Source organism: Oscarella lobularis, chromosome 14 (assembly GCF_947507565.1).
Source record: "Oscarella lobularis chromosome 14, ooOscLobu1.1, whole genome shotgun sequence".
Classification (NCBI taxonomy): domain Eukaryota; kingdom Metazoa; phylum Porifera; class Homoscleromorpha; order Homosclerophorida; family Oscarellidae; genus Oscarella; species Oscarella lobularis.
Genome location: NC_089188.1, coordinates 2,559,681 through 2,577,018, shown reverse-complemented (window position 1 = coordinate 2,577,018; position 17,338 = coordinate 2,559,681). Strand labels below are relative to the sequence as shown.

Here is a 17,338-nt window from a genome sequence, read left to right as displayed (position 1 = left end):
ATTTCTCAGAGCATTTTTAAGAATGAGATTATGATGCTCTATGGACATGTCGATGGCTTTGCCCTTCCCCGTCTTTCCAGAAACGTTCACAGTACGGTTATGCGTCACAATGTACGCCATTTGTTCTGAGTAGTTGGCTTTTATGTTAGCCTGTAGGTTGGCAGCTTCTCTGCTATATCGGTGACGACCAGTGGCCACAAAGTACACTAACCACCAACGCCATAATGATACTATTGTGGGTCCATCCTCGTAGCGGATAGCGTTTCTAAGATCACGATACAGGATCGCTGCGTGAACAAAACTTCGTTGTCGATTGAATGCGTGATCTGTCTCTGAATCGTCAACGTTTCTGGGCACAGCAACAAACGAACTGACAAATCTCTGTGCAACGTCTTCCATGAAAGCAAGGTGCATCCCCTCTGTCACTTCAATTTCATCGATTGGAGAACTCAGTCCCATAAATCTTGTCAGAGCGCAAACTAGTGTTGCATCAAGCACGTCCTGTAAAAATTCATCACACTGTTGAAACCTTTTAGCGTCCTTGTCGACTTGACTTCTGTTTAGCAAATGTTTCATTTGACACAAAGAACCTTTGTCATCAACTGAGCCCCAATGCGAAAGAAATATGACACGAAGGCACTCCCATAAGAAGTGGAAGTCTCCCGGGCTTTCATTAACCCACTCCAGCCGTTGCAAGCAATTGCAATCGTCAATGCGCCGTCTTTTTGCACCTCTAATTGTAGTGCATGTGGCTTGATCACCAACAACGCAGTGATCCTCAGACCCTGTCCATGACAGAATTTTGGCAGAGTTCAGAAGAATGTCAATATTATTGTCGATAACACTCTCGTCAGTCTGCATTAGTGATAGTGGAAGAATTGTGCTTTTCTGCGACGACTGGTGACTGCGACTGTCCGCAACCTGATGCAAAAGTCCTTCGAAAGCTTTGAAATACTTTACCATAACAATTTTTATTTCGCCAATGCATCTTCTGAAAAACGCATCCTCGTCCTCGTCGGATGGCAGTATTGATTCCGGTAATAGAGAAGATCGCGAGCACTGTGGCTTATTTCCCTTGGCTACCAAATCAGCTGGAGGCAGACGATCAATCTTTACAGCCAGACGACTCGTACGGCAAACTTACGCGATATGGATCTCGAAAGAGAGGCGGACGAGACGGATGCCATGAATCTAGACGAATTTTGCGAGTAGCTCGTAATCAAATTTTATTAGAAGAATCGCGTAAGACCACTCGTGAAACAGAATTCTCAGGTGAATACTTCCTAATAATATTGAGTATGTCTGCTGCGTATTTCTTCTGCACCGACAGAGCCAGCAAGTCATCAACTGATGTGATTCCTGAAGCTGCTTTCACTACTTTGTCTACTTGGACTAATGGCATGACGCTATCAAGTCCTCTCAACCGATACCCGCATTCCCCCTGCTGTTTTCGGAAAAGTAAAATGTTTTCCTTGATGTTTGTCTTAGCTTTAGCTGTTATACGACGAGGCTTCTCTTTGACAACTTTGGAGCGCATTCTCCTCTCTTCTCCAGCTGAAACAGGATAGACTACAGGAACGGTTCCCTGAGAACAGATACTGCAACATCGACGGGCTTCTATATCAGGAAGAATTTCATGTGAAGAAAGAATGTTCTTTATCAGAACTTCACGGATGCAAACTTCACCAGAGCAGATAAGTGCCATATCCCGATCAGCCCTTTTCACTTCTGCAGCACTGAACATCAATTCGCACACGCAATTGACTGACGTTATTCTCCCTCCGCGACCAGAGAGTTGACTGAACATCAATCCTTCCACCGGAGGGCCGTTACAGGACAACATTTGAAATGTCACCGATGTTCACTCCCATGCCAAAAGCTGAAGTTGCAATAAGAACTCTCATACTTCCAAGTTTGAAAGACTTCTGTTTTAGGCTTTTTGCTTCGCTGCTCATCGAGGCATGGTAGATACCAACCCAGCTCCTCTTCCACTCATTGTCTCCGTGAAGAGTCTCTTGAAGACAGGTGAAAATGTTGAAACACGAATCCTTTGTCAAACAGAAGACCAGCGTTTTTGGTACTGTTTCACGCTCGGTCGCCAAGTAAAGAGCATTTGCCAAATGTCTGAAGTCAATTGGTAAAGACTCCTTTTTGCGAATGGAGTAAAAGATATTCGCTCTGTTCAGAGGCAAGGATATCGTTTTGTAAGGCAACTGTACGCCTACATCCTGGCAGATTTGATTTTCCAAGTGAGGCGGAAGGGTCGCTGAAAGTAGCATTATAGGAATTTTAGGAGCCGTGGCTCGAAGATAAGAAACGTCCTTATACAGAGGACGAAAATCATCTCCCCATACTCGTATGCAATGGCATTCATCAAAGACAAAGAGGCCAACTTTATCTTTGACATTCTTGAAGAGGTATGAACGCCAGAATTTGTCACATAACGACTCTGGCGACGTGAACACTATGAATCAGCGTGTCAGGTAATGGAAGTAAATAGCCATTGGTTGCATACGAAAGGTAAGTTCATTTCGTGAAATTTTATCAACAATTTTTTCATTTTCTTCAGAGCCAATCCTTGATGAGGATAGGCCGTGTTCACGAATTGATTCCATCTAAAGAATGTTTTGGTATGAAGACCGAATGAAAGATCTACTAAACCTGATCTTCCATTAGAGAAATAAGAGGACTAACTAATAAAACCAATTTTTCTAGACACATAGAAGCCAGCAGATAGCACATCGATTTTCCTCCTGATGTGGCCATTTTCACGACGACGTCTCGTCCGTTCAGGACTGCATTTGCGGCTTCAAATTGGCCAGGCCGAAATTCGCTATGGCCAAGCTTATTCAAAGCAACCCTTACATCAGGTCCGTGGTTGCTGCAAGCAACCGGACGAATAGCTAAATTCGTACTAGCCGCCATCGAAGCCCCTAGAAGCCCGTATGTGGAAGGATCCTTATTGGGGAGCTCGTTTGCGAACAGTCGCTTCGAATGGGTGCAGAGACGTACGTAGAAGAGTAAAACGTCGATCTATTACTGAAAGAACGCCGATTGCGGCGTGTAGAGCAACGGTTCCCCTACGTCATAGTAGGAGGGGTTTGTCTGTGTGAAAGGGGAGGTACAGTACCAGACCCTTTCTCGCCGGTTGCGGAGCATCCGGGACCGAGAAAGGGTCTGGGTAAGAGGCTAACTCGCATTTGAAACCATTATTAACGCACGCACGGACTAACATTGTCACAAAGGCGACAGTTACAGCAGCCCATCCTTGTCACCTAATTACCAAGGCGGTAATCTTTTCTATTAGCAGAGTGATCACGTGGATACTCGGGTCGACACGTGGTCTATGACGCAGACGAGTGATCCGAGCAGTGAGAGCCGCCGCGCCCCCAAACCTCGCGCGCTAAGCCCAACGAATACTCTCGCGAACTGCTCGGAGGGCCTGGCTTGCGAGGCTACTCCGAGCAGTTCGCGAGAGTATTCGTTGGGCTTAGCGCGCGAGGTTTGGGGGCGCGGCGGCTCTCACTGCTCGGAGGAGTGAGAGCCGCCGCGCCCCCAAACCTCGCGCGCTAAGCCCAACGAATACCGTAGTTTCACAAATTTTCGTTTTACATTAATTTTCGTACAACGTGCAGTGTACGAAAATAAGGCTGTACGAAAAGGAAAAAATATGTATAATATATGTCGTAAAAGGAGCAGTGTACGAAAATAAAGCTGTACAAAATATTACAAAACGAAATATTTCAAGGCGAAAATTTGTGAAACTACGGTACTCTCGCGAACTGCTCGGAGGGCCTGGCTTGCGAGGCTAATTATCGGGGTCCCATCAGCCGGAGGTCCAGAAGACTGAAGTCGTTTAGAATGTCTAGCCTGACGTTCTTCGCGGCGATTCGTTGTCTCGCGCGATCGAATTCGGACATGATTCGTCGATTTCGCTCTTTTCCTTTCATTTCGTTGCCTCTCGCCGCGCGCACGCGTTCGGAAAGTTGATCAAACGTCCTAAAAAGACCGTTAAAGCAAGCGACACCCTAAAGATGCGAAGCAGTGGAGCGATTTTTTGAAAGAGCGTCGGCCATTTTGAAAAGAAGATACCCGGATAAGAGAGAACTTCTACATCCGTTTGAATATGGTTTCAAGCCTCTTTCGACGAAGCTATCGCTCCAACGGGCAGCGAGTTAGGTACTTTATATCTTCTTTGGTGGACAAGGTGTCGTAGACCGTTTCTAGAGCGCAATTCTCGCACGATCGTCTCGAAAACGATCGTTTCGTTCAACCTATTGCGACTGATCAGGTCTGTTGCGTGCATCTACGCGCCAGTATCTCTTCAGTCGTGGCGAAACCCTGATGTGGGACACAAGCGAGCCACTCCAGAAGTACGTGCGGAGGATCACCAGGCTGGTCGATCGAGGATTCCCAGAGTTAGCCGGAGACGCGCGAAAGAATTTGCTTTAATGACGGGTCGCTCGCTCTGCCGAATCCGAAAGAGTCTGCGGTGCGGGGGCGTAACCGCATCACGTGACGAGCCCGCCTGCGTCACGTAACGCCCCCTGCCTGGCGTTGCAGACAGCGCCGAGGGTGGCCCGAAGGCAAAGCCACCGATCCATCCTGCCTGCCTAGGCGTGTCCCCTTCGCTATGTGTTCTGCGTGCCTGCCTACGTGTCTTCGCGCATGCGCCTGTCGCCTTTATTAGCGAAATCTCGTCAATTAGCCGCTAGCGCCGCGTCGTTCCAGGTTCGCCTGCGCTCGCCAAGCGAATATGTACCGTTTGTACGAATTGCTTTTCCATCGTCCCAGTGCCCGGATCGCTTCTTCCCCCTTTCCACTTCTCGCCGCCGCCGTTGCCGCTCTCCGATGCGTAAGCTGTGGCCTGATACTCGATTGGCGGACATCCCTCTCGCTGTCAGCGCGCTTCGTATCGCCTGCGCAAAATGACGAGGCGTCAGCGGGTCCCCCCTGGGGAACTGGAAGAGCGGGCCCTCGCCCGCACCCCGCCGCGCCATGTACTGTAACAGCGCCGCTACGGGACATCGCCCCGCATGTTCTCGCCCCAAGAACACGTACGCTCCCTCGTCACGTCTAGGGCTCCACAGCCCCATGATCCCGACGCGTCCGTTTGCAGCCTCGCGCGATCAAACCGCGCCCATTCCACCGATCAGCATAGGCTGACCACCACTCCAAATCTTCTCTCGCCTCCCGGCTAAAACGGACCCGGTGGTGCAGCCGTTTGGGGATCCGCGACAGGTTGATGAGCCGGCGCACAAAGGCCCGTCCCGGCGTTATGACGGTCGCTGCATGATGTAGCACTCATCAGCGACCGCAGCTCGCGCTTTGTCCATGCCCTCGACCATCGTACTGAATCGATCGCCTCCGCCAGTTTGGCACGCAGTCTCCCGAGCTTAGCGGGTGGCAGGCGCAGCTCACCGCGGGCCGAATCGATCTCGATGCCCAAGAAGTCCAGGACTGTAGCGGGGCCCCCCACCTTGTGCATTGCCACCGGCATCCCCAGGTCGCGACATGCCTCTAGAGCAATCCGCAGGCTGTCGCCGCACTCGCTGGTATCCGCTCTCCCAACGAAAAGAAAATCGTCCAGGTAGTGGATTCCCATTGCAACTCCCCGCTCCCGCATGATCCATTGCATGAATGAATGAATGAATGAATGAATGAATGATACGAATGAATGAATGAATGAATGAATGAATGAATGAATGAATGATACGAATGAATGAATGAATGAATGAATGAATGATACGAATGAATGAATGAATGAATGAATGAATGAATGAATGAATGAATGATACGAATGAATGAATGAATGAATGAATGAATGATACGAATGAATGAATGAATGAATGAATGAATGAATGAATGAATGAATGCAACTGAAAGTTGTCTTTATTGAAATCATAAGGACATAATGAAGAAATATTTTGTTCACGACGAGGACTCAGCACTTACAGCAAGTGTGATTTTTTTGCTGGAAAGTTATTAGTGATTTTATGAAACTTTATTTAGAGGGGATCCTCAAAATGTTTGCAACAGCTGCCTTTACCGAGAAGGAGGAAGATGAAGAAAAATGGCAGCAAGAGACAGACGCGTACATGCTGTTTCAAAGATTTCTAGACGACTGCGAAGGTATAAAAGAACATTTATTCTCCAATATTAAACTCTAAAATCGGGTTATCGTTTTCAGAGGGAAAGCACTACTGCAGCCTGTCCCATGTCCTGGCATTTTTCACCGGATCAAATGCAATTCCTCCTACTGGCTTTAGGCTGAAGCCCAAGTTGCATTTCAGTCATTCAGCAATTTTCCCACAGAGTTCAATATGCTTCCTAACGCTGACCTTGCCGGTTCAGAAAAAAGGTGAAGATGCGGAGGCATACGTCGAACGTTTAGTTCATGCCTTCGTCAACGTCACTCACCTTGGCCAAATTTGAATCAAACTTGTTAAACGTTTTTTGTCACTGCGCTGTGTTGCGTACATTGAAATCTTTTTGCGTTATTTCGAAATGACCAGGTTGTTCCTTTTAAAGGCTGTAATTGTGTTCGGATTTGAAAAACAGACCATTCTAAATCTGTCAGGGTTGTTGCTAATTAGGCATTAAAAGTCTGTGATTGTGTTCCGAATTGAGAAACATACTTTCAAAATTTCAATAAAGACAACTTTCAGTTGCATTCATTCGTATCATTCATTCATTCATTCATTCATTCATTCGTATCATTCATTCATTCATTCATTCATTCATTCGTATCATTCATTCATTCATTCATTCATTCATTCGTATCATTCATTCATTCATTCATTCATTCATTCATTCATTCATTCATTCATTCATTCATTCATTCATTCATTCATTCATTCATTCATTCGTATCATTCTTTCATTCATTCATTCATTCGTATCATTCATTTATTCATTCATTCGTATCATTCATTCATTCATTCATTCATTCATTCATTCATTCATTCATTCATTCATTCATTCATTCATTTATTCATTCAGTCGTATCATTCATTCATTCATTCATTCATTCATTCATTCATTCATTCATTCATTCATTTGTATCATTCATTCATTCATTCATTCATTCATTCATTCATTCATTCATTCATTCATTCATTTATTCATTCATTCAAACGACCTTGCCGAAGATGTTGCAGAAACGCTAGAGAAAAATGCTGACAAGCCTTTTGACTGGTCTATGGAATGGATATTTCTATAGACATCGACTCATAACGAACGAGCCTTTTGACTGGTTTCCCATAGACATCGACTCATAAGGATTCTTTTGGCTGGTCTACGGAATTAATTTTCCCATCAACATCGACTCATGAGGATGCTTTGACGAGCTACCTGCTTTTGACTGGGCTATGGAATTGATTTTCCCATAGACATCGACTCATGAGGATTCTTTTGAGGCTTTTAGACTGGTCTACGGAATTAATTTTCTCATAGACATCGACTCATAAGGATCCTTCGGTATGGCGCTACAACAGGGAATGATTTGAACGAAAGAAGGAACGCCTGCCCTTCGAGTTTATTCGGGAGAAGAGGAGAAGGGCCTGAAGCACGCGAGGCTATTTTTTGACACTGTTCTAGCGCCATAGTAGCGTTCGTGTAACGAATAGCTCTGCAATTTTGTGTGGTTGTTTCTCAATAAGCAAGGTTGCAACGCAGGGGTTGGGGGTCGCTGCACCATGCAAGGGCTCAGTACGCTTGTCCGATATTGACTCTGTACTTGCGAATAACTCCTTTGGTCAGCATTCAATTTGACGATTTGCATTACGTCTTCAACTGTTAGATTGCGAATTCCCTTTTCTTCTCCAATCCTATTTATAGGTATAGAAAGAAACGCTGAAGGAAAGGTCTGCTCGGCATTCAACATGGATCCATGGTGAAAGGAGAGGTAAGTACCAGACCCTCGACGGTTACGGAGCATCCTCTGGATAAGGCTCCTCGCAAACTGCGTTTTTTACCCCGTACAACTGCGGCGATCGTGGCTCATAAGACCTTCCAGAACGTGACAAGGAAGAACCAAAAGCGCGAAAAAAGAGAGAAAACACTAGCAGCAGTCATGTTTTTTTTCTCCAAATCTGCACGATTCGGTGCCGCAGGAACACGGAAACTCTTTGTGTTTAATATTCCAAAATCGGTCCCCGTAGTCAAAACTGCAAAGGAGTCATCCAAGTGAGGGGGGGGGGGGGGGGGGGGGACACACGTTTTACCAAATTTCTTCATCAACTGATATGTCTTGTTCCGCAAAGAAAATCATTTTCGGGAATTTCCTATCCTTCACGTAAAATTTACAGTATCAACTAAATAAATAATAATACAACTTTTGACGTACATGGTGCTCAGTGAAGACGCGCACAGGAAAGACATTTGGCTCACAGGAGTGATTAATAAAGCGACTGACATTGCCGTACTCACAAGCATTGATGCACATACAGCCGTCCATTTGACCCTGCAACACCAATGGCACCCATAGTTAGTAGCCACAATGCAGTCTCTCACACTCACATCGACATCGAGGTCAAACAGATACGTATCATCTTTCATAAGGTTTGCTGCTTCGTCTGTAATCAATTGGCCGGCATATCTAAAACACAGGTGGTAGTATGTGACAACATTTTGCTTGTTATGGAACATACTCGCATATCATTGAGCCCATTGGAATATTTTCCTTCGCTCTAACGCCCCACCCTAAACGAACAACTCGCGATTCGCTTTTTGAAGTCCGCGAAGCTCTAGACAACTTTGAAACCTTTTGAAAGCGTTCTGAAAAGCTCGAGTCTGTACCTGCCAGTATTCACAATTAATTCTCTTCTTTTTTAGTTAACAAAATAGCGGACGAGTGCCTACTTCAATCCTTTCTGCACGACTCGGTTTGGACACTGCGACGAGCAGCTGCACTTCGGATTGCATTCAAAAACGATAGGATTTTTAAACTTTTTGATATCTGCGTTGATCTTTCCCTCCTACGCAAAGATTCGTCTATCTAGGTTAAATGCAAAAGGACGCGTATGAGACATACGGAGTCAAACCAGAGACGTCGTCTTTTGCTGCTGCGAGCACAATTGCATCCGCGTTCGATGCACAACTGTCCGCAATTGCATCCCTAGGGCAAGGTGCAAAATGTAGCTAGAAAAACATCTTTCTTGTACCTCCATGGATTCCATGCTTCGATCAATGTGCAGTCCTTTCACTTCGACGCACGACTTAATGTACACAAAATCTGACGGAGGAAGCGTGCCATCAACCTTATCAAATAGAACAAGGGGTTTATTATCTGTCTGACTACTACTGCGTCGTCTCACCTCGTTAACACAGAGAATAGGAAAAGGCTCCTGTCCCTTGGAAATATCCCTAGAGCAAACGTCGCGTAAACGCACAATGAGCAATTCTTATCTGACATTCTTAAAAAGTTGTTCACATAGTCGGCCATTTCCTTCACAGCGTGAGTCCTACGCATCGCCTTCGCAATCTAGAACGCCAACTCGCTTTCTTGCGAGTGCTCACAAAAAAAACGACATGATTTCACCTCGACAGGAGTTTCTTTGGCATTGTTCGCAATTGTGCAATCTGCGTTGAAACTTAGCAGATGTCTTCGTACCCAAGAAAAACAACACGTCGCGTGGTCATTTTTTCCCCTAAATCCCAAAGTAACCTAACCTGACCAATGGTCCATGTCCCAGTTGTGCTGCTATATGCCTAGAAAACCAACGGTCACCTCAGGCCCACGCGTGCTCGTTTCCCCCTTTCTACAGCGCAGTTTCGCCTTTCTTGTTCTGGCCATTGACATTGCAACGCTTTAGAAGCAACTTAACCGCATCCATTTCGCACGCAGAAACGGCCCAGTGAAGAGACGTGTTTCCTTGCTACAATAAAAAAAAGACCGTTCCGTCACACAATCCATTAGGAGAATTAATTTAATTTACAAAGTCTTTGATAGTGGCATCAGCTCCATTTGAAAGAAGAAGATCGACAGCTTCTGTAGTGTCTTTCTCTCGATCCGTTGCCCAAGCGAGAGCCGTCCAACCGTCACGGTCCTATAGGACGCAGCAATCCCACGATGGTTTTCACGGAACAACGGTATGCATGACCTTTTTGTCAATAAGTTTGGAACAGTTTTTCACCAAAAAGTCAATCATGCTAACGTCAGCCGACCCTGCAGCACAATGCAATAAAGATTTTCCCTCGTAATCCTATGAAAAATCAAAAGTGCTCCAATCAACGGCCCCCTCTTCTCATAGAACAAAAGTAATGAGCATGAAATGCTTTTCGTCTTTACCTCAAGAGAAAAATCTGCACCCTGCTCATATAAAAATTTTACAGCTGGAAGGTGATTTGCCTCAACTGCATAAAACTAGTCCAAAAAAGAGGATCTATGTATCTGTGTATCTAGGTATCTAATTCTACACTTACAACAGGTGACTTTTTCTTCGTTCGATCCAAAATATTCAAGCTCCCTTTAGCCACTTTGAAAGCAGCCAACAGTTCAACGCTCCCCTTTTTGGCTGCCGCATGTATCAATGTCCGATTGTATGAGCCAAACGTGCAATTCAAATTTACTCCCAAGTCTAGAGCACAGAGAGCAATGTCACAATATTGTTAGAGAATTATCGAGAGCCGTACCAAGAAAGCCAATGATCTTGGAAAGATTTCTATTGCTACTAGTGTTTTCAACAGCCCTAAGAACACTGATCCATGATGGTTTACTCGATTCAGAATGACTAGACGCGTTTAGAGCAAAGTAGTCACGAATGCCATTTGAATACAATAAGAAAACGCACGACTTTCTTTTCTGGACTGTCTTTACTGCATTGACCAGTGCCTCCAGACAATGATCCCTAGCGAACTGAAGAATTTGATCTAGCAAGCCTATTGTGCAAAATACGACTATTTCATTGAATGAAGATGCGATCATAGGCAACTCACTTTTGTTACAGTCGGCAGTTTCGTCAACTTTTTCATTACATTCTTCAAAAAGGCGCAATGAAGTTTCATAGGCAAACATATCAAATCCATCCTTCAATGATCTCTACACCAAAAAATCGTATTCAAAATAGGGTCTAATGATAACAACATCTCATATGGAGAATGCATGAGAGAACAGGGGCGTTATAACTACAATGTACCAGAGGGTCTTCAATTAATAAGCGGCTGAAAAAAAGAAAAACTCTGCGCTAAATTATTATTGCTTATATTTAGAGTGTTACGCTGGCCCAGGCGACGGCGACGTATTCCAAAGAGCCTTGACAAATTTGACTTTCTTCGGCACGCGTCCCATTTCGAAAATCTCGTCGCTTTCGACCATGGTTGTTCGCCCGCTGAGAAATCTTACCTAGAGAGAAAGATAGAGAGTAGCAGCCTATTGTTTCAACGCAAAGGAAGGCGTACTTTGTACTTGGGCTGACGAGTAGCTCGTAGAAATTTCCCCCAATACCTTTCCCCGTCTGACCAAAAGATTGCAACTCTTTAATTTTCTTCAGGCAAATTTTGCGAGCGGCACTGAATGTAGAAAATATGCTACAGTACTATAGCAAGAGCGATTCTCTTCCCTGCCCTCCCACCTTGACGTCTGCAGGTCGAACGTTGTGACTGATAGACCCGTCGTCGAATAAAACGACGTAGTACATGGCGGATTCGATGCCGACAACGTTTGCCCAAGCGAATCTTTAATGAAAGACAGTTTTGGAAGAATTGCTTACCTGTGAAGCAGTTACTCACTCTGACGCCGAATATTTGGCCGCTACCATGGCCCCTACGGGAATTGTCGGACGACTGCCATTCTCATCCTAAGAAAAATGCGCTGGGGAATGTTTTAGCGCTCCTCGGCGCCGTGATTCTCACCAAGTCGTCTTGCAAGTGTTTGGAGCAGAATAACTGGACGACGGTGTCGCTTAGACGACAGAGCAATCCCGCCCGATAAGCGCAGGTGACGTGAAACGACGCGAAGCATCGCGGCTCGGAGACCTGGACGCACGTGCCGCGACTGGGACGACCGGACGCCGTGCAGTAGCGACATCGGAGTGTCCATCGATCTTTCTGAATTGCCTTCACTTGGATTGGCTCGCGAAGTTTGTAATTGCCGAAGGTGACTTCGGGGATTGCGACGGCGCAGGCAATGTGAGCCCAGCTGAGAAAAAATTGTTTTGATTTAGGAAGAGGTCTGAGGGAGAGTACTTGCTTTGGCTGAGACGCGTCCGTTGGCTTTAGAGCGCCACCGCGCAAATTGCAGAGAACACAGACCTTGGGGAAACGGATTATTGCATTAGGGAAATATCTTCTACATTATTACCACGGACTGTAGTATTACCTTTTCCCAGTGCTTCTGCTTGCAACGATTACACTGCCACGAAGAGGTCATTTCCTCGTCTGGTAGACCGTAGCACTCTAAATAATAAAAAAGTCTTCGTTCTCGTGACGTTGACCCCATCCCCCCCCCCCCCCCCCCCCCCCCCCACCTACCCCTGTGTACGCATATGCCGCAACAGGAGCACACAATCAGCGTTCTTTCGTCTGAATTCCCAATTGCCGGCAACGTGCTCGTCCGCACGACGGTAGCATTTCCGTTTGATCGTTGTAGTCCAGCTGAGGAGGAGAGCGACGATGACGACGAAGGCGATACGTACACAGACGACGACATGTGGCAAGGAGGCGGAGGACACGGAGGCTCACTGGAAACAGCACTTTCCAGAATAGGGCCAGTTGGGTAGACGATCTAGATAATATTAGTGTTATCTAATATCATTCTCCCCAGGTCAGATAATGGGAAAAAGGTTTACGGCGTGTTATTTGTTCTATAGGCATTTTATGATCCAACTCAAGAAAACTAGCGTTTATATCATAGGCTAAAGCTACACAAGATATTAGGGCCGATGGGGTAGAGAAAGGGATTCGTTCTTTCTGCAGAACAGCTTCTTTCTATGGACGTATATAACCTCTGCTCTCTAAAGGACTCCTCTTCGGTAACGAATTATGAGATATTTACTTTGGGTCTTGGCGCTTCAAATAAGGAACACACGCAGCAGTAGGTATTATTCTGCGCGCAGCGTTGATTGAACTGGACTTCTTCCCAGAACATTGACATATCAAAGGGTAGTTCTTGATCGTGCAACTGTTGCTGCCGCTCACAAGGAGTCGTCGCTTTTAATCAACACCAGTTTATCATAATCGTAGAATGATATCAACGTTTTTTTCTGTCACCTGATTTTGAGGCCTTTGTGCAGAATCCCGAAATTTTGGTTGGTGACTGGTGATTGTCGTCGCCTACGCTAGAACGTTTCCGATGATTCACTCGACGTGATCGTGAAGCGCCGCCGCCGCCTTCCGCGATAATATGAGGCCACCAACACTCACACTACATATAGCAGTATCTCTTTGCCCGTGCACACACTATGCTGTGGTATCTATTTTCCCGTGCGAAGCACGGGCACCAAAACTAGTACAGACAGACAGACAGACACTTCCGGCCCTAAGATCACGTTTGAGAGAGCCTCCCTCCGCCGTTATACGGGCTCCACCCGTACAACTCTGGTGGTCGGCTTCATTATCTTAACAAGATGGCGAAGCGTGTCCTGCTTGACCGTGACTACCGAGCCGAACGCGCTGTTTGGTTAGAGCGTTTTTGCCTTTTGGCCAATCACCTTTCTGAGATTTTTTGATTAGGCTCCGTGATCGTTACGGAGGATCGTTAGATGCCGTCCCTGCCTCAGAAGCTGCCTCGACATTACCGACCGGGAGATAGGCCTAGTTGTTCGGGAGGCCTAGTTGTTCGGGAAGCGTTTCCAAGCAGAAAACGCGTTCGACGCAATGATCGTTGGTGTTACACCACCGAAAGAAAGGACGACAGTAAAACCGGAGAGCAAGGGCACTCATTTGCTCGTGATAAAACTGATGAGAGAAGTCATAAGAACCCCGGTTTGGCTATATAATTTTTAGCGCGAAAAAAATTTGTACTTATTTCTATAGAAGAAATTGACTGGATGTCTGTTGCAGCGTGCCTGGTAACTGAACTAAATAATGTTACGACGGAAGACGAAGCCGACTGGGAGAAGAGCGACTTCGTCAGACGTTTTTCCTTTGACGATTTCAAGGATGACGTAAAACGACAGTGTCCTTGTATTTTGATCTACTTTTGGCTCTCATGCTTCCTCCCATTCGATACTCTTAAAAAAAGCAGGAAAAGTGAAGAGTACCGTGAAGTGGAGACTGCGGCAACTGCCATCACCTTAAAGACTCGCAGAAAACGAGTTGCCTTTCCACTTCTGATTTCACTTACTTTGTTTAGCAGGGGAACTAATCAGTATCACATTTGTCTGATTTGCATCGTCTCGGTCCAGGTGATGAGCAACCTGAATGCAATAGGAATTTCTACATCCTACACGCAGGCTTGGCGCTATCTTGAAAGTGTTGCAGCTGCATCAACAACCGATTATTCTGAAGGTCAACTTATTGTGGCATACGATAATCTGAATATAACAAAGAGAACGGGGCATCAAAGAATAGGTAAACAGATGTACTTTCTTTTTTGACCATCTTAGATCTTTTTGTTCTCTTAATTAAATATAGATTGTAATATGCAGATGTGGGACATGACAACAAGGCTTAGCATTACAGCTGCTGAAAAACCCTCAGACTGGGTTCACCACAAAAAAGTGAGGCACCACAAAAAAGTGAGGCACATAATATCTTCTACTGTCATTGCCAAACAAACATGTTCTTCAACATCAGGCTAGCGACAGGAGTAAACTACGAGAAGAAGATATTCTACCATCTCAGGAAGACAACCAAATATTTCTTTCTGACGCTACTTCTTTTGTAATGCGCTTCTTGTGCCTCTTGGACATTTGCACTCTCAATGCCCTCCACCAGCTTCTGGAAAATCTGCTTCTTCAGCTGTGGTGACGCCAATGGAAATTCTTGACATTAATGAGGGAACGACAACTGGTAATATTGAAATTTTGGAAACAACAGGACGCGACCTAAAGAAAAGCAATTGCACACCAATAGTATACTTTAGCCGTCATATAGGATTTTACTAAACTGAACTTTCAGGCATTTGTTGGCGACCAATTAACTTGCAAAAACATTCGCGGCGCAAAGTTTATCAAACAATTAGAGCCAGAACCTTTTCATCGCCTACAGTGGGCAAATGAATCTCCAGGTAACACTTTGCTATCATTATCCTGCATTCCCATGTTAAAAATAAGTTAATGGAAGGTGATTTTCATTTCACATGGGAATGTCTTTCTTTGTGTCTGCAAACCCTCTGGGGCAAAGAGGAGGAAGAAGGATCACTTAGCCATTTGAAAAACTGCGTCAACAGAACAATGGTCGACAAGACAGCAAAACATTTTCAAGCAGCTGATGAATTCTTTCGTCACGTAAACCTTGATTTGTGTAAAACAATATGTTGCATAATTTATTTTAGGCATTTCATGCTCATCTCACATCAGCTGCCCTCTGCTACTTCAATATTCAGAGTTTATCAGACACTGTATCTCCTCCAAGCAGCGAGAATGATCCTATGGACTGGCTAAAGAAAACAGCTGAGGACTTAGTTAGAAGCACCATTGTAGTCCTAAATCGAGCGTACCCAGACGTGGCAGACGAGGACAAAGGGTACACGTATCATCGAACATTCCTCCACATGGGATACTTGTATTCAAACCTGAGGGAAGCCATACAATTCGAGAACGGGCCAGAAATAATTCGAATGTGGCGATACTGGCTCCTTCACCTGCTTGGGGGTGGGAAGTATAATTATTCTTGTGAGGCTGTCAATCTACTGGCCAACCTAGACGCAGACTGGACGGAAAACATTGCCTACATCCACACTAACCACAGAACGGTTAACACGTCTGGTAAACCTGGGCACGGAAAGCCGATTGATCAGCTTGTGGAGCATTACTACCTGTACTTTGTCACTAGAAAATAGAATATTACCTTGTCTGACATGGTTCTGCTTTAGGATTATAGAATGCTGTTCGAAATAGTGGCTCCAATTTGACAAAGAAACACATCAATCAACCTTGTGTCAAAAATCGCATTTCTTTTATCTGAAGCAGCTGCTAAGACTGACTCTGCATGATGAAGTCATCAAAGCACACTATAAAGTCTGCAGAAAAAGATATTCAGGTTATGGTAAAAACGCTAGTTAGTCATGGCATACCTCGACGCACCGCTAATTTTTCAAATTGTTCTGATCCGAGACTAAAAGGCATTATGAAAATGGAAGCTGGTTAGATAAGAAAGTATCTAGCCAGAAAAGAATCGTGCCTGAGTGAAGAGGACGTAGATGAAAACGAGGATTTGCCACGTCGAGCCATCACTTGTAAAGATGAGTTTCCGGACAATATTATGTAATGAGTGGAAATCGTTTAATTCTAGTTTGAGGAATGCAATGTTACAGCAGTTTTCTGGCTGCATTTGTCCAGAGTACAATGATTATGTTCACCTGGCGATTGATTTTCATCACCTTTGACAGATTAAAACTTCACGAAGACCTTGCACCGACTTCAGGTCAGCCACCGTCTGCAGTGTGCTCCATTTGAAAGTAATACGATCCAGAACTTTATTGCTTGCAATAGCTTCCCAACCAAGGGAATCCATACTAAGTGTGCTTCTCCAAGGCCAGTTTTACTCGCTTATTTGATGTAAGCTGAATTACATGGTTAGTAGAGGAGTAATAAGGTATGGGATGTAAAAGAACCTTTTTTGGTTTCTCGTCACTCAAACGTTTTATTGATTTTGATGATTGAACCACCTTGCCGTAGACAAAATATCCGTTCAACAGGGATTGTCGCCTTGATCAGTTGAATTGAAAGAAGATTCCAGGTGTGCACAAAATTTCTTCCTAATGCACTCTTTGCTGGTTATCAGCGAGTGCACTTTTCTGTCAATGGTTTTCCTCTTTAGCGATACTAAATTGTAGAGCAGAACAACCGTGGACTGCTGCCCATCGCGCCCTGCTCTTCCAAACATCTGAATGTACACATTTTTGCTTTTAGGGTTATCAATTCTCCTGTAATGTAACCTGAAACAGTTGAGTTACACTGTCTGGAATTCCGTAGTAAATAACAAGACGAACGTCTTTTATGTCAATGCCCTAAGTAGGCAATTATGGCAGAATGTAGAATTCAAGAGAATAATCTGACCATTCCAAAACCAATGGTGGCGACAACGACGCTAACAACACCGCCTTTAAAATCGTCTTCTGCTTGTCTTCTAGCATTTGAGAGTGGTGAACCAGGCAGGACCTTTCCGCTTTGAGAAAGAATAATCCAAAGTTTGGTAGCAACTCTTTTCGTCCGAACAAATATAATTGTTTTTCG

The 17,338-nt window shown here is 45.0% G+C and overlaps 3 protein-coding genes and 1 pseudogene across 3 annotated transcripts; 1 reads left to right on the top strand and 3 right to left on the bottom strand.

The window, feature by feature from the left end:
- Positions 1-95: 95 nt before the first annotated feature.
- Positions 96-1,807, bottom strand: LOC136195508 (uncharacterized; the record flags this gene model as incomplete). The annotated part of the gene is made up of 3 exons (XM_065984832.1): positions 1,281-1,807; positions 1,145-1,191; positions 96-1,091 (listed from the first exon to the last, which is right to left on the bottom strand). Coding segments are annotated over exons 1-3 (1,570 nt in total), but the record flags the coding sequence as incomplete, so codon positions are not given.
- A 6,254-nt stretch (positions 1,808-8,061) lies between these two features.
- Positions 8,062-11,064, bottom strand: LOC136195507 (histone-lysine N-methyltransferase EHMT2-like). The gene is made up of 21 exons (XM_065984831.1): positions 10,938-11,064; positions 10,793-10,880; positions 10,635-10,732; positions 10,425-10,579; positions 10,291-10,365; positions 10,103-10,204; positions 9,938-10,048; positions 9,765-9,877; positions 9,672-9,710; positions 9,541-9,604; positions 9,413-9,483; positions 9,317-9,365; positions 9,164-9,259; positions 9,034-9,117; positions 8,862-8,977; positions 8,764-8,798; positions 8,651-8,702; positions 8,520-8,598; positions 8,347-8,463; positions 8,225-8,289; positions 8,062-8,167 (listed from the first exon to the last, which is right to left on the bottom strand). Exons 1-21 carry the CDS (start codon positions 11,014-11,016, stop codon positions 8,062-8,064), a joined length of 1,794 nt encoding a protein of 597 aa, XP_065840903.1. The 5' UTR covers positions 11,017-11,064.
- A 150-nt stretch (positions 11,065-11,214) lies between these two features.
- On the bottom strand, positions 11,215-13,329 carry LOC136195506 (lysine-specific demethylase 4B-like). The gene is made up of 10 exons (XM_065984830.1): positions 13,209-13,329; positions 12,994-13,148; positions 12,471-12,723; positions 12,319-12,395; positions 12,190-12,251; positions 11,853-12,138; positions 11,730-11,797; positions 11,573-11,675; positions 11,400-11,411; positions 11,215-11,343 (listed from the first exon to the last, which is right to left on the bottom strand). The coding sequence occupies exons 2-10, from the start codon at positions 13,090-13,092 to the stop codon at positions 11,215-11,217; spliced, it is 1,089 nt and encodes a 362-aa protein (XP_065840902.1). The 5' UTR covers positions 13,093-13,148; positions 13,209-13,329.
- Positions 13,330-13,814: 485 nt separating this feature from the next.
- LOC136195505 (uncharacterized) lies at positions 13,815-16,067 on the top strand (annotated as a pseudogene).
- The last annotated feature ends 1,271 nt before the right edge of the window (positions 16,068-17,338 follow it).

What these genes read in the sequence shown, in the direction of transcription:
- LOC136195506 (XM_065984830.1), bottom strand. Translation starts at nt 13,092, where the DNA reads ATGTCAATGTTCTGGGAAGAAGTCCAGTTCAATCAACGCTGCGCGCAG. An exon ending in TTGAAGCGCCAAGACCCAAA is followed by an intron (nt 12,724 to 12,993) that starts GTAAATATCTCA and finishes AATATTATCTAG; the next exon opens with ATCGTCTACCCAACTGGCCC. An exon ending in ACGGACGCGTCTCAGCCAAA is followed by an intron (nt 12,139 to 12,189) that starts GCAAGTACTCTC and finishes ATTTTTTCTCAG; the next exon opens with CTGGGCTCACATTGCCTGCG.
- LOC136195507 (XM_065984831.1), bottom strand. Translation starts at nt 11,016, where the DNA reads ATGTTTGCCTATGAAACTTCATTGCGCCTTTTTGAAGAATGTAATGAA. An exon ending in CCAAAGAAACTCCTGTCGAG is followed by an intron (nt 9,484 to 9,540) that starts GTGAAATCATGT and finishes TTGGCGTTCTAG; the next exon opens with ATTGCGAAGGCGATGCGTAG. An exon ending in TTTCAGAACGCTTTCAAAAG is followed by an intron (nt 8,703 to 8,763) that starts GTTTCAAAGTTG and finishes TTGTTCGTTTAG; the next exon opens with GGTGGGGCGTTAGAGCGAAG.